General features: G+C 36.0%; 2 protein-coding genes across 2 annotated transcripts in view; one reads left to right on the plus strand and one right to left on the minus strand.

Moving 5' to 3' along the window:
• Nucleotides 1–15,340, plus strand: part of LOC140324386 (long-chain fatty acid transport protein 2-like) — a 67,171-nt gene that overhangs the window by 32,383 nt on the left and 19,448 nt on the right. The gene's annotated exons all lie outside the window — the stretch shown is intronic.
• Nucleotides 7,748–14,207, minus strand: HYKK (hydroxylysine kinase). Its single transcript, XM_072398778.1, is given in 7 exon segments — nucleotides 7,748–8,368; nucleotides 9,372–9,555; nucleotides 10,149–10,197; nucleotides 10,199–10,259; nucleotides 11,425–11,768; nucleotides 13,371–13,496; nucleotides 14,053–14,207. Coding segments are annotated over 5 exon segments (1,101 nt in total). The 5' UTR covers nucleotides 11,762–11,768; nucleotides 13,371–13,496; nucleotides 14,053–14,207; the 3' UTR covers nucleotides 7,748–7,898.

Genomic DNA, 15,340 nt, shown 5'->3' on the forward strand with positions numbered 1-15,340 from the left:
AGAACATGATGCGAGACAGGGACCAAGCACTGCAAAGGCACCAGTCCTAACCACTGAGCCAGTCACACTACCCAAATTCTTAAGAAGAATCTTTCATTCATATATTATCTTTAAATATTTTAAATGCAAGTGAATCTAAAGGAAGATGGTGGAACAACTGAAAACATAATGAAATAACATTTTTCTTACCTATATCTGTTTAAATAAAAAAGTAGTGTTGCAAGGGTGGTAATTATTACAATTTACTCTGGGATATTTTTTAATACACAACTCTAAAGAACAGCAAAAGGATGTGACAAGTAATGCTTCAACTTTAAGTGCTCTTTGTTTAAGTGCTGCTAACAATCTATTTAGGGATATGCATATACTTAATTACTTGTACACATATTAAGTAGTACTTTACAATGTCCATTGTCATGTGAAAGACTGTGCTTCAAAGGGACACACAATGTAAAGCTCCCACTATAGTCATATGTCATGGGCACTAGTTAAGGGACATTTGTGGGGATGGGAAGCCAATTAACTTAACTGCATGTTTTTATGATATGGGAGGAAACCAGAGACCCCGGAGTAAACCCATGCAAACACAGGGAGAACATGCAAACTCCTTGCAGATAGTGTCCAGGCCATGATTGGAACCTGGGAACAAACACTGCAAAGGCACCAATGCTAACCACTGTGCCAGCCGTGCTACCCAATGGCCTGTGAAGAATTTTTCATTCATGGATTACCTTTAAATCTTTTAGATGCAAATGAATCTAAAGGAAGATGTTTGAATAACTGAAAACATAATGAAATAATACTTTTCTTACCTATATCTGTTCAAATGGAAGGAAGTGCTGCCAGGGTGGTAATTATTACAATTTACTTTGGGATATTTTTTAACAGTCTTCATACACAGTTCTAAAGAACAGCAAAAGTATGTGACAAGTAATGCTTCAACTTTAAGGGCACTTAACAACCTATTTAGGGATATGAATATACTTCATTACTTGTACACATATTAAGTAGTTGTTTACAAAGTCCACAGTCATGTCAAAGGCCATCCTTCAAAGAGACTCACAATGTAAAGCTCCCACCATTGTCATATGTCATGGAAACAAGTTAAGAGTGATTTCTGGGGAGCAAAAGTCAATTAAACCAAGTGCATGTTTTTATCATGTAGTAAGAAACCAGAGACCCCGAAGTAAACATACAAACTCCTTGATATCGTCCAGAACATGGTTTGAACCAGGGACCAAGCACTGCAAAGAAACCAGTGCTAACCACTGAGCCAGTCGCACTACCCAAAATCTTAAGAAGAATCTTTCATTCATATATTATCATTAAATATTTTAGATGCAAGTGAATCTAAAGGAAGATGTTGGAACAACTGAAAACATAATGAAATAACATTTTTCTTACCTAAATCTGTTTAAATGAAAAGTAGTGTTGCAAGGGTGATAATTATTACAATTTACTCTGAGATATTTTTTAATACACAACTCTAAAGAACAGCAAAAGGATGTGACAAGTAATGATTCAACTTTAAGTGCTCTTTGTTTAAGTGCTGCTAACAATCTATTTAGGGATATGCATATACTTAATTACTTGTACACATATACTGTAGACATATTAAGTAGTACTTTACAATGTCCATTGTCATGTGAAAGACTGTGCTTCAAAGGGACTCACAATGTAAAGCTCCCACTATAGTCATATGTCATGGGCACTAGTTAAGGGACATTTGTGGGGAGGGGAAGCCAATTAACTTAACTGCATGTTTTCATGATATGGGAGGAAACCGGAGACCCCGGAGTAAACCCATGCAAACACGGGGAGAACATGCAAACTCCTTGCAGATAGTGTCCAGGCCATGATTGGAACCTGGGACCAAGCACTGCAAAGGCACCAATGCTAACCACTGTGCCAGCCGTGCTACCCAATGGCCAGTAAAGAATATTTCATTCATAGATTACCTTTAAATCTTTTAGATGCAAATGAATCTAAAGGAAGATGTTTGAATAACTGAAAACATAATGAAATAATACTTTTCTTACCTATATCTGTTCAAATGGAAGGAAGTGCTGCCAGGGTGGTAATTATTACAATTTACTTTGGGATATTTTTTAACAGTCTTCATACACAGTTCTAAAGAACAGCAAAAGTATGTGACAAGTAATGCTTCAACTTTAAGGGCACTTAACAACCTATTTAGGGATATGAATATACTTCATTACATGTACACATAATAAATAGTTGTTTACAAAGTCCACAGTCATGTCAAAGACTGTCCTTCCAAGAAACTCACAATGTAAAGCTCCCACCATAGTCATATGTCATGGAAACAAGTTAAGGGTGGTTTGTGGGGAGCAAAAGTCAATTAACAAAAGCACATGTTTTTATGATTTAGTAGGAAACCAGAAACCCCGAAATAAACATTCAAACTCCTTGCAGATATCGTCCAGAACATGATTTGAACTAGGGATCAAGCACTGCAAAGGCACCAGTGCTAATCACTGAGCCAGTTGTGCTACCTGAAGCATTAGGAAGAACTTTTCATTCATATATTATCTTTAAATATTTTATATGCAAGTGAATCTGAAGGAAGATGTTGGAACAACTGAAAACATTATGAAATAACATTTTTCTTACCTATATCTGTTTAAATGAAAAGTAGTGTTGCAAGGGTGATAATTATTACAATTTACTCTGGGATACTTTTTTGATACACAGCTCTTAAAAAATGTTACAAGTAATGCTTCAACTTCTCTTAACAATCTATTTAGGGATATGCATATACTTAATTACTTGAACACATATTAAGTAGTACTTTACAAAGTTAATAGTCATGTCAAAGACTGTTCTTCAAAGAGACTCACAATGTAGAGCTTCCACCATAGACATATGTCATGGGCATTAGTTAAGGGAGATATGTGGGGAGGGGAAGCCAATTAACTTAACTGCATAGTTCTATGATATGGGAGGAAACCCACACAAACAAGGGGAGAACATGCAAACACCTTGCAGATAGTGTCCAGGCCATGATTGGAACCCGCAACCAAGCACTGCAAAGGCACCAGTGCTAACCACCATGCCAGCCATGCTACCCGATGGCTTATGAATACTCTTTCATTCATAGATTACCTTTAAATCTTTTAGCGGCAAATGAATCTAAATGAAAATGTTTGAATAACTGAAAACATAATGAAATAACATTTTTTTACCTATATCTGTTTAAAGGGAAAGTAGTGTTGCAAGGGTGATAATTATTACAATTTACTCTGAGATATTTTTTAATACACAACTCTAAAGAGCAGCAAAGGGATGTGACAAGTAATGCTTCAACTTTAAGTGCTGTTAACAATCTATTTATGGATATGCATATACTTAATTACTTGCACACATATTAAGTAGTACTTTATAGTCATGTCAAAGACTGTCCTTCAAAGGGACACACAATGTAAAGCTTCCACTATAGTCATAGGCACTAGTTAAGGAAGATTTGTGGGGAGGGGAAGCCAATTAACTTAACTGCATGTTTTTATGATGTGGGAGGAAACCAGAGCCCCCGGAGTAAACCCAAGCAAACTCCTTGCAGATAGTGTCCAGGCCATGATCGGAACCTGGGACCAAGCACTGCAAAGGCATGAATGCTAACCACTGTGCCAGCCATGCTACCCAATAGACTGTGAAGAATCTTTCATTCTTATATTATCTTTAAATATTTTAGATGCAAGTGAATCTAAAGTAAGATGTTTCAATAACTGAAAACATAATGAAATACCATTTTTCTTACCTATATCTGTTTAAATGGAAAGTAGTGTTGCAAGGGTGATAATTATTACAATTTACTCTGGATATTTTTTTAATACACAACTCTAAATAACAGCAAAATGAGGTGACAAGTAATGATTCAACTTTAAGTGCTTTTAAGAATCTATTGAGGGATATGCATATACTTAATTACTTGTACACATATACTGTAGACATATTAAGTAGTACTTTACAAAGTCCATAGTCATGTGAAAGACTGTGCTTCAAAGGGACTCACAATGTTAAGCTCCCACTATAGTCATATGTCATGGGCACTAGTTAAGGGAGACGTGTGGGGAGGGGAAGCCAATTCACTTAACTGAATGTCTTTATGATGTGGGAGGAAACCGGAGACCCCAGGGAAAACCCACGCAAACAAGGGGAGAAAATGCAAACTCCTTGCAGATAGTGCCCAGGCCATGATTGGAACCTGGGACCAAGCACTGCAAAGGCACCGGTGCTAGCCATGCTACCCACTAATACCTGCTGAGTACCCAGCTCTGGATGCCAGTTAACAATGCCATGCACACTCCGTCTCGGGGCCTACCGCCTAATCCTCCTGCTGCTACTGCTGCTGATTGTCAGTACTCCATTCACTAAAATTGTACACTTCTGGGTGACATTTATGATGCACTACACCCAGCTCTAGATGCCAGTTAACAATGCGGTCCATGCTCCATCTCAGGGCCCACAGCCTTCTCCTCCTGCTGCTGCCTGTCAGTACTCTATTCACAAAAATTGTATTACAGACTTCTAGGTGGCATTGACGATGCACTGCACCCAGCTCGAGATTCCAGTTAACAATGCGGTCCCCACTCCTGTAAGGCCTATATAACTTGTAACAGAGCTGTGTAACTGACTACATTTTTTGACTGAAAGACCCCCCTCAGGGCCTTCTGATTGTACTCTGAAGCCTGTGTATGGTTTGTAAGGGAGCGGTGAAACCTGGCGGCATGTCTTTTTAAATGTATTTGTAATCTGTAGAAGCTCTACACAGTCCCGAAAAATAACCCAAATTTAATGGTGTTTGAATTCAACGATCACCCGAACAATATAGGTCTTTTTCTTACCTATATCCGTTCAAATGGAATGTAGTGTTGCCAGGGTGGTAATCTAGAATATATTTTTTACCAGTCTTAATACACAACTCTAAAGAACAGCAAAAGGATGTGCCAAGTAATGTTTCAACGAGTGCCCTTCTTTAAATGCTTTGAACAATTTATTTCAAGATATGCATATACTTAATTACTTGTACACATATACTGTAGACATATTAAGTAGTACTTTACAAAGTCCATAGTCATGTTGAAGACCATCCTTCAAAGGGACTTACAATGTAAAGCTCCCACCATAGTCATATGTCATGGGCACTAGTTAAGGGCAAATTGGTGGGAGGGGAAGCCTATTACCTTAACTGCATGTTTTTTACAATATGGGAGAAAACCAGTGACCCCAGAGTAAACCCACACAAACACAGAGAGAACATGCAAACTCCTTGCAGATAGCGTGCTGGCTATGAATCGATCCAGAGACCAAGCACTGCAAAGGCACCAGTGCTAACCACTGAGCCAGCCATGCTACCCAACAGATTGCAAAGAATCTTTTATTGATAAAATAATGTTATATAGGACCCAGATGTTATGTGAATGATATGCAGGTATTCAACAATGTAGACCAATCAAAAAGCTGTGGGTTTCATTTTGATTTTACATAAGATATTATCTTATAAAGTAGTTGTCTTTCTAAAATAATTAGAATTAGAAATATAGGAACACACAGAATTTTGGTTGCATATTATGATCCCTATTATCACAATAGTGCTGTCAGTGCTTTGCATCCCCAGTCCCTTTCCTTACCCTTTTGTAGGTAGTGCTGTTGTTGTTCAAATTCTCACTGATATCATATTAAATTTCACTTTCTGTTAATAAAATGCACAGGTTCTCATGATATCATAAAACTTTATTTTAATATATAAGTTTTAAAATGTTTACTTACAAAGTTTCTTCTTGTAGAATAGCAAACCAAATGTTTAAGGAACTAGTAAATACTTTATAAAGGTTAAATGAGAGATAGAGATTTATTTCCCTCAAAAACCTCCTTGACAATAAATGTGGGGAACCATTGTCATCAGGACAGTAATTATAAAAACAGAGATTCAAGAGGTGCTGGAACTCCAGGTTTTCCAGTACAATGTTGAAGACAGTCATGCAATCCTCAGAGCACATTGGTTCTAGTATGGCTACTCATAACACAACCTTTTCTGGGGTCCCATGACACTCAAGGCAATTGAAGAATAACAAAGAACACCAAACCCAGAAACAAATAGTTTATTATCCTTTTTGGATACATATAGCCAACATGCTTCAGGGGCCATACACAACCTCCCTCATCGGAGCCCAATGGAAAAAATGAAGCAACTGTTTCTGGAAAATGAACACTGAAAAGTATTGTTGTCCAGGAATTCCTTAATATAAAGCCTAAAACCAGTGTAAGAGCAGAGTGCAGTTTGGTGTGGCACTCATTGTTCTGCCTTGACTACAAATAACTTGACAAAGTTTCTAACACTTTCTTTGTTTTAATGAAAAAATAGGTTTGTTAGAGTATGTTCCTACTGAAGACATCTCACAATATTTTCGCCCCCCAGGTTTTAGAGACCACAGTAAAAACAGATTCTATCCATTTCTCCATCACTTAAAACAACAAGTTAAAAAGTTGTGGCTGGATATTGGCTTTAATAGCACACCATATGATGATGCTAAGTCTATTTAAAGCAGAACTAAAAATTTGTGATCTTGTATGTTTTTATTGCGGAAAGTTACAGGCAACATGCAATAAAACACACTTACCTGCCTGGTCGCTGTATTCTTCTGTCTAAAAGTCCCAGTAAAGTCCCATTTCTAAGATATTCCCACTAACTTGGGACATGACAATCTACAGACAGAAGTTAAAATGTTGCAGGAGTAGGACTTTACAGAATCAAAATATTACTATGAACCTGATATTGCTGCAAATAAATTTCTCAGCTATTCCCTCTTCCTCCTTGCAAAATGGCATAAAGTCCCCAAGCAGTAAGTGGGAATATCTCAGGATGGGACTTCACATGAATATTGTAAAGGTAATGCTGGAGCTCGGATAGACTTTAAATACTAACAGTCTGCACCTTAAAGAAATGTCAATATTGGGGTCTCTCTGTACACTTGTTTTTCAGTGTTTTGTAGCATACACACTATGATAGGATATGTACTCTCTTAGAAAACCTGTTAGGGGTCTCTTTTTAAGGCACTGTATCTGACATTCCCTCGTATCAATTTCTGTCATTGAAACACATGGATCTTGAAGATTCTACACCAGGGAATGTTTCAATGGATATCAGATTCACTGCTTTCTAAATGGACCTCTTGGAGTATTCACACACTGAAAGCTTTATTGTGAATGCTTTTTATAACAATCATTTACCATTTTATCTAAATTATAAAAAAAAAAAAAAACATCCACCTGGTTGACGAGAAAACAAGGTTTCTGCAGGCTTTATTTATAAGTTATATCCCCATTAAATTCCTCTGAAATTCGCCTACAGATGGACGTATTTCTTTACAGGTCTCCTATTAAAACAATGACTTGTTCTGCCTCCTAGTGGCCAATCATCAAAAGTGCACAGCTGTCACAAGAGGAAAAGAAAAGGAAAGAAAAAATTTTTTATGAGCGAATTGAAAAGGGCATCATTTTTAAATTGACCCCTAATTCACTATGGGCTCTATTTATAAAACGAGGAATCTGACATTCCCTCAAACATTCCCTGATGGAAATTAATTTTTGTCATTGAAACACATGCGTCTGGAAAACTTCCATAAGGGAATGTTTGAGGGAATGTCTGATTCCCTGTTTTTTAAATGGAGCTCTATGATCACAATGAAAATAATTACTTTTTACACAGTCTTTTCTTTTCTTAAAGGTCCGCAGGATTTAAAATTATGAACTTAGTGGTCTGTGAGGTACAAAAGGTTGGTGACCGCTGTTCTATGATTCATGATTTTTTTCTCAAGTGTTAATACCTACAGTATGTTTTTTTCTCTTCTTTTTTGGAAATGTAAAACTCTCCTATTTTATATCTGATGCATTTTCTCATGGTACCCTCTTGCAGTTTCATTCCAGATTTTCTGTATAGCTTCTTTTCCCATGTCAAGCAGTGTGGTTAAATGCTTCCATCCAGTTTTAGCAGTGATCATAAGATATTCTTCATTGGCTGGACATAGCAGGACGCTGTACCTGGCCATGACTAGCGACTGAGCAAATCTACAGCACACTAAGGTATAGACGGCTTCTTTTTCTATCTGAGTCAATGGAATAATGCTTTCAAATCCTGCAAGTACATACCCCCCTACAGGGAGGGGGTCTTTACTTTCAATCATCATGTACATAATTGTGATTGCCACGTCAAAAACATAATAACCATAGCTCATGTCTCCAAAATCCAATATTCCTGACACTTTGTACTGCTCCTTGGTGTTTCCATCTGATGTGTTGGTCTTTTGCAATAGTATGTTGTAGTCATTAAAGTCTCCGTGATTTATGCCTAGAAGAAAAAAAAAATAAATAATGGCTCAGTGTCTGTAGCTGTGGGACAGTCATGCCAAACTGTTATTTTTAGGGCACTGTGGTAATTCGATTCTTGCCAACTTTACAATGTTAACTTAATTTACATCCAGCTCAAAACTGTTATGGAAATCTAGATAAAGCTAAAAAGTAGTGTTTTGCCTCCTTTAGTTGTAAATTTGCAGCTAGTTTTTAATCCTTTTTTGCTGGCCAATATGGGTTCAATGGGTTCAATAGAAGAAGAAGTATGTACAATGATGAACTGATACATTTCATCATTATTGTAAACTAGATACTGTAGCTAGCTAAATATGTACAGATATCCTACAAAGAATTCAACATTGAATTGTGTGATGATCACTGCGTTCAATGTTATTGGGTACATCACATGCAAATATTGGACTGGTAATGGGCACTCTAAGGGTAGACATATATGGCAGTAAGAGACATACCCAATTTCATGTCACTGCCAAATTTCCAAACACCCAAAGTAATCCACCATCTATGCATGCATTTGAAAGCACTAAATATACCTCCAATGTGAGTCCCAACATGATCCAATTATTTCACAGTTAAAATCTGTAAAAGAACTGAATATATTTAACTGCAGAACAATCGCTAACAATCTGCACCACCAGACAGACCTGGGTTATGTGGCAGAGCTGTGTAAATATCTGGCCTTGATGGAATAAAATACACCTTCTTTGGTACATCAGCTCCCATATATAATCAGTGTATAAAGCTGTTTGCCTGGAACTTTAAATTAGAATATGATGGCTTCATGTGACGACTAAAACCCATCAGGCACAGACTATTGTTTTTCTGCTGCTACTCCCCATTATGACACATAGTGTATAGGACTATTCAGTTTAGAGAATATTATAGCCACAATAAAAAAAAAGAAAATATTAGACCTCCCTCCATGTACTCATATCTGAAAATATACTACAGGTGCCTGCATCAGGAAGGATCAATTCACTTACATTTGCGAAACATATTGAGATTTGGCTGCACAGAAATTTCAAATTGGTTGATGACTCCTTCAATTCTTTCACGTAGATTTTTTTCTGCAACTGCATATAAATATTTTTTCAGCATAGGGGTGTTTGACAAGTTCCAAAGAAACTTTCCTCTGTTGAAATATTCCTTATATGGATGCTGAAATTTCTGAAATGAGTACAACATTGATTTCATTAAAATATTACAACTCACAATACTAAAAATGACATGCAGATGGACAAACGGATATTAAAAGTTAATCCAACCAACAGCCTGAAACCTATATTGGAGCTAAAATAATGCAAATAAATTTGTAACATAACAACATATTCTGTTTTGACTGTATGGCTGCATAACACAAACCCAGAGTCATGGGGCACATATAAGTAGAGTGTAACTTTCATCAGCATCTAAAAACACTTTGCTTTGTGTGAAAAGTTACTTTCTGATCACAATCCAGTCATTGCCAACCCCATATCAAGCAGTTGCCATAATAAATGCAACCGTGTTATTAGATTATATTGGTTACCGCTATACAGCTTCTAAAATTTATTTTTGATTTAAGGTTGAGATTGTGCACAATACAATTTTTCTATAAAGTTTCTATGTCCATGGTCAAAATGACCTAGAACTAGGCACTGCAGGTTTATTATTCAGAAAGAATAATGATGCTAGCTATCGGTAAGGAACAAATCTTACTTTGCAATAAATGTTACTAATTGGTAATAGACAAATCACAGGGACATAATAGCATAATATACCTTTTCTAATTTCTCATCAAGAATGGCTACCATTTTTCCAATGTTGTATAGGTGTTCCAGGGAGGTAGGTCAGAAGTCTCACCGCATGAGTATGTACTACGTCTCCATAGTCTATGAAGGAGAATTAAATAGGTTAGTAACCTAAACAACATTTTAAGAAATCTAGAAAAAGGAACATTTTTTTATATGTACCTCAAAATCCTTTTTATTTTGTTAAATGTTTAAAACTGAAAACAGTTAACATAAACTGTACAGAAAAATAATTTCTAAAACAAGGTGACATGTTTATTTTCTCCTGGGCAAAACGATGGGGTTGCTTTATGTTGTTCACAAAGTAAAGTGAATTATGCTTTGCAGAGTAATTTGCATTTAGATTAGTGAATAAGGTGATCTTTCCTGACTTCAATGGTTCAAACATGTGCAAGCAATAACAATTTATTTTATATTTCTTTGAACTTTATAAGTATTATTTAAAAAGTGAATTTTCACTTCATTCCAAGTAAGAATTTCCTTGAAAGGTCACATTACTAAGCAAATCACTTTAGTAAATCAACAACTTTGTATTGCACTGTTAGTATTAAGTGTGTTTGTATTGGCATTGTTTTTATGGTTCACTATCGTGGAATGCATCTGGATACGCTGATGTATGTTTTATAACTGCAAGTTTCTAGGAACTGTATGCTTGTGCTGACTACATGTTTCTTGGATGACAATAGTTGTGTTTTATGGGGTCCAGTATGGGGTGAATTGTGTGAATAAAAATCCTAAGGGGTAGCAGTAAGATGTAGAACAAATAATGCCTTTTCAGATTTCATCTAGTACAGGTCTAGATTTTGAAAAATTAATCCTGCTATGCTATGGGTTTTACAATTTATTAAATAATCTTTTTTGTTTGCACTGGCTTTTGCTCATGTTTGTATGGTTTTCTTGGATCAATCCATACAACCAAAAAAGAATGTATCCTAGAGAATCAGCTGAATAACTACCACCAAAACTGATGTAACTGCAGTGAGGCAACAGGAAGGAGCGATATTGTAATACTGTTTGGATGTATATGGTGATAATTTTTACAAGCAGGGACAAGAGTTGACAAACTCCTTTGGATATAAGTGCCAATGTAGTTTAGACATCCAATTGTATCACTATTACAGCTATAAAACGATGTATGTTTCACAAATTGAATCAAAGTTTGCTAGACTATGATTCCTAGAACTGATATAGTGCGGTCACGTTATTGGATGATTGATGCTTGAATTTATATGTGTACCAGTTTTACCTATAGCTTCCAGGGACATGATGTCACCACTTTTGGTAAATATAGGATTTTGGGTAGGAAGACCTTCATCATGCAAGAACTTCATGACATATGTCTGTGCTTCGGTGAGTTCTCTCTCTTTACTGCTTTCACCATTTAAAATCTTCAAGATAAATTCATTTCCAGCATCTGTCACCCCACTTGTGGTCTGGATATAGAAATTTTGGTCATCATAACTTGGAAGAGGCTTCACTTGAGAGACTTGAAGGCCATACAATTTTTCTACCAGGGTAATAGCTTGAGATTCATTCAGTGCTGGTTTGGTAGCAATAAGTGGCTTGTCTGATTCCAAGTTCATTTTTAAGCTTCAGAAAAGCAAGACAAAAATACATTTTGTTAGATGTAAGAAAAAAAGAAAACAATATCTAAAAACAAAACATCTCAAATGCTGGCAAACCACTTACAGAGTAGGAGATAATAAAGAGATCAGGGGTGAGCATCTTGAAATCTGCCTGATTACCTATTATTTATCTTTATTGAATAGGGCTGTTAGTTGGCTGAGCACAATGCTGCTTATCACTATGAACCCTGAGCATAATGTGTTTCTATTACTTTTGTGAATCCTATACCGTATTTCTATCAGGGTAATAATTATATATACCATACAGCACAAGTCCCCAAACAGCAGCTTCAATTTGATGGCTTCCAAAGGATTCTGGTCCCATAATCTAAGCTTTCTGATCAGAATACCCATCTTTGTTATTTTTTATAAACATGTAGCCAAGCAAGAGTCATTTTATGTTCAACATTTTACTTTAGGTTTAAGGAAACCTGTACTCACTGGTAAATTATGAATCACTGACACTGTAAGTAAGGTATGCAGGCCAGTTTTCCACAGAAAAGGCAACAGTCTGTAAGTACTAAGGAGGCTTCTGATGGCAGAATGTTCTTCCTAGAGCACTAAAATACTAAATTATGGCTGATCATTATAAACAAGAGTATCAACAGAAGCTACTATGGTGTATGTGTCACCATTACAGTAGTGTGGCAACGCAGAAAAATGAATGGTCTGCTTACTATCATCCCATACCTTATTACCTAAAAGTAAAAAATCTTAAAAAGAAAGCCATACAGAAATAAAGACTAACAAAAAATAAAGTACTTTAAGAATCAGTTGAAGCATATTCTCCCGGAACATAGAGCATTCAGTGTTCCCAATAGGTCATGGAAAGGCTTGGTACCATCCATGCTTCACAAAAGCGCAGAACCCTTTTTTTTTGTAAAACTTTAGTTTTGTATGGCTTTTTAAGATCGTTTTCATTTGGATGTGGGGTTGGTAATTGCAGTGGACTGTTCATTTTTGATAGTAAATATTTCTAGTAAAACAATTAATTAAAAATAAGTATGGAGGCTGCCATTGCTGACCACCTTCTAAAAAAGCTAAAAGTGTGGCTGTTGCACAGACCCTTTGAGTTCAGAATTCTGGCAAATGTTATGGTAATACGGAATGCCAGTGTTTTTCTATATAATTGTTTTGGTACTCTGGAATTTATTCTTAAAGGAATCTAAAATAGTTACAATGCTTTAAAAGTACAGCAATGGCGTCCGTACTACAGCCAGCCAAAATTTTTTTGAACTTTATGAACATACGTACAGGAAGCGAAAGCCTTGGCCACTCTGACATTGCTTACATAACAGAAATAGTGCCAAACAACTTGCATAGAAATCTAAAACCCTAAGAAGTTTTCATTATTGCAGTTACTTCGATCATAAAAGATTTCACGTTTTTGCTTTTCTTGCAAACATTCATTTAGATCATGCAGCGTTCTGCATATGTTGCTTCAAGAGGCAGAGCCTTAAAATAACATCAGGTTTATTTTAACTTCATACAAGAGCAGCTGTGTGCCTGCTCCATGAAATTCACTCCCCCGTCCCACAAAACCATGACAGATATCTGTACAGCTTACCGCTGAAGAAATCTATACCTTCTGTTTTTGGTCTCCAAATATTTGCTCAAGTCTGGAAATTCTTCAGTACAATTATTTTGACATGTACACTGTATAGATTATTAGCGTGCAGTCTCTGTTATCATGCTGAAATGAAAGAACAGAAAGATTAATGTTATGAATATCATGTATGGCTCAACAAATACTACAGCTGATCGTGTATAATGACATGAATATAGAGACAACTGTCTTTTGTGAAATATAATTATCATGACAAGTTACACATTTAATCTGTTAGAGACAGAACTATGTTTGGTTAATTTATAATCCTCAGTAATGTCCTAATAAAAGTGTTCTTATTTTACTTATTGTGTAACCACACATAGCAGCAATGCTTCTGGTCTGCAGACAAGTCCCAGTGTGCTACATTGTAAAATAAGTTCTTTCTTATGTTTTTTACATTTTGTGTGTAGAACATCTTCTAAGCCTTGTTATTAGGTTATTGAAATTAGTTTTGTTTTAGACTCTAAGGTTGTCAAAGCTTCTGAAAATGTGCAATTCACCAACAGTCCGATATACAACAAATAAATGGACTTGTGGTTTATATCTTGTGCATGACCTATGCAGGAAACACAGCAGGGAATACGGATATTGAAAGCTGATCCTTATTTCCATATGTCAGTAAACAATAAATTAAACTTACCTGAGGCCTCCAGTTTACTTATAATGAAGTAGAGATATGTTGCAGGATAGAGAGATCTACACCCTGCTGATCTGCTGTAGAGGATCTGTGTGTGTTTGTGGGAGGCCTGGGCCTTACACACATCCAATAACAAAAGGGAGAGTTTGGCCTGAGAAAACTTTAACCAGAGCAGCAGCAGATTTCCTTTCAAGCTGGAGAGAGGGATTGAACTTTGCATACTTGATAAACAAGGGAGCATTTGTGCACTTTAACCTTCCTATATCCTGCTGTTAGAGACTGTTAACTATTCAGCAACTCTGATCATTTTTTTTTCTATATGGGGCTAAGCTGCTGAGCATTCTGAGAATGCAATTTATAGTAAACCTGTAGTCACGGTATTATTGGGAAACCAAAAATCACCATTTTCCTCTCTCTTTTTATTAAGTCCCCACTGGTATAACACCAAATTTATGGTTAAGGATTCTCTGCTGGGCAGAAGTGTCTCTAATCCAAATGTAGCATTTATCTGTGTAAATTGTTCTGCTGTCCACTGGTTGGGTCTCCTAACTCAGTGATGGCTAACCTTTTTGAGCCCGAGTGTCCAAACTGCCGCACAAAACCAAAGAATTTCCTCAAAGTGCCAGCACGTCAATTAAACCTTAATAACAAGATTTTAGTAACTAAAAACTCTTTATAAAGTTGCCTGAACTATGTAACATCATTTTTAAAGGTTGGAATCTTTGTATTGTCAGAGAATCAATTTGATTAAAATCCTTTGGTTTTCATTTCAATTTATTGGCAATTTATAATGCTTTAATGATTTCATTCAATTTAATGAATTTAGGAAGAATTTGATTCAGTTACACAATATATTTTAAATGTATTATTCACATAACATGTCAAATGTATCCTGAGTAAAAAAAAAAAGATAAACTTCTTAAAACTGTGTCAAGACTCGGTGTGTATTCCCAAAGAGTCTATACATGTTTTTTTGTAAAATTTACAATCAAATTTGAAAATAGTTAAATCATTACATTTCTAATAATATGATGTAAAGAAAACAAAAGAGCTTTCAATTAAACCAACCGTTTTTATTGGAAATTCCAGATTGGAATACAACAGGGCCATGTAAAGTCCCTTTTTTAAATAACATCTTTAAATAATGTTTAAATAACTTAGAAAGTGTCTTAACTGCAAACTGAAAACACTGCTTCATGTAAACATATGCATTGGGCATGCTCTGAAAAAAATTAATGTGATTTTTGTTGTTGCATGCATGCTGATAACTTGTCAATCCTTGGCTCATAGT

This window comes from Pyxicephalus adspersus, chromosome 2 (genome assembly GCF_032062135.1).
Source record: "Pyxicephalus adspersus chromosome 2, UCB_Pads_2.0, whole genome shotgun sequence".
Taxonomy (NCBI): domain Eukaryota; kingdom Metazoa; phylum Chordata; class Amphibia; order Anura; family Pyxicephalidae; genus Pyxicephalus; species Pyxicephalus adspersus.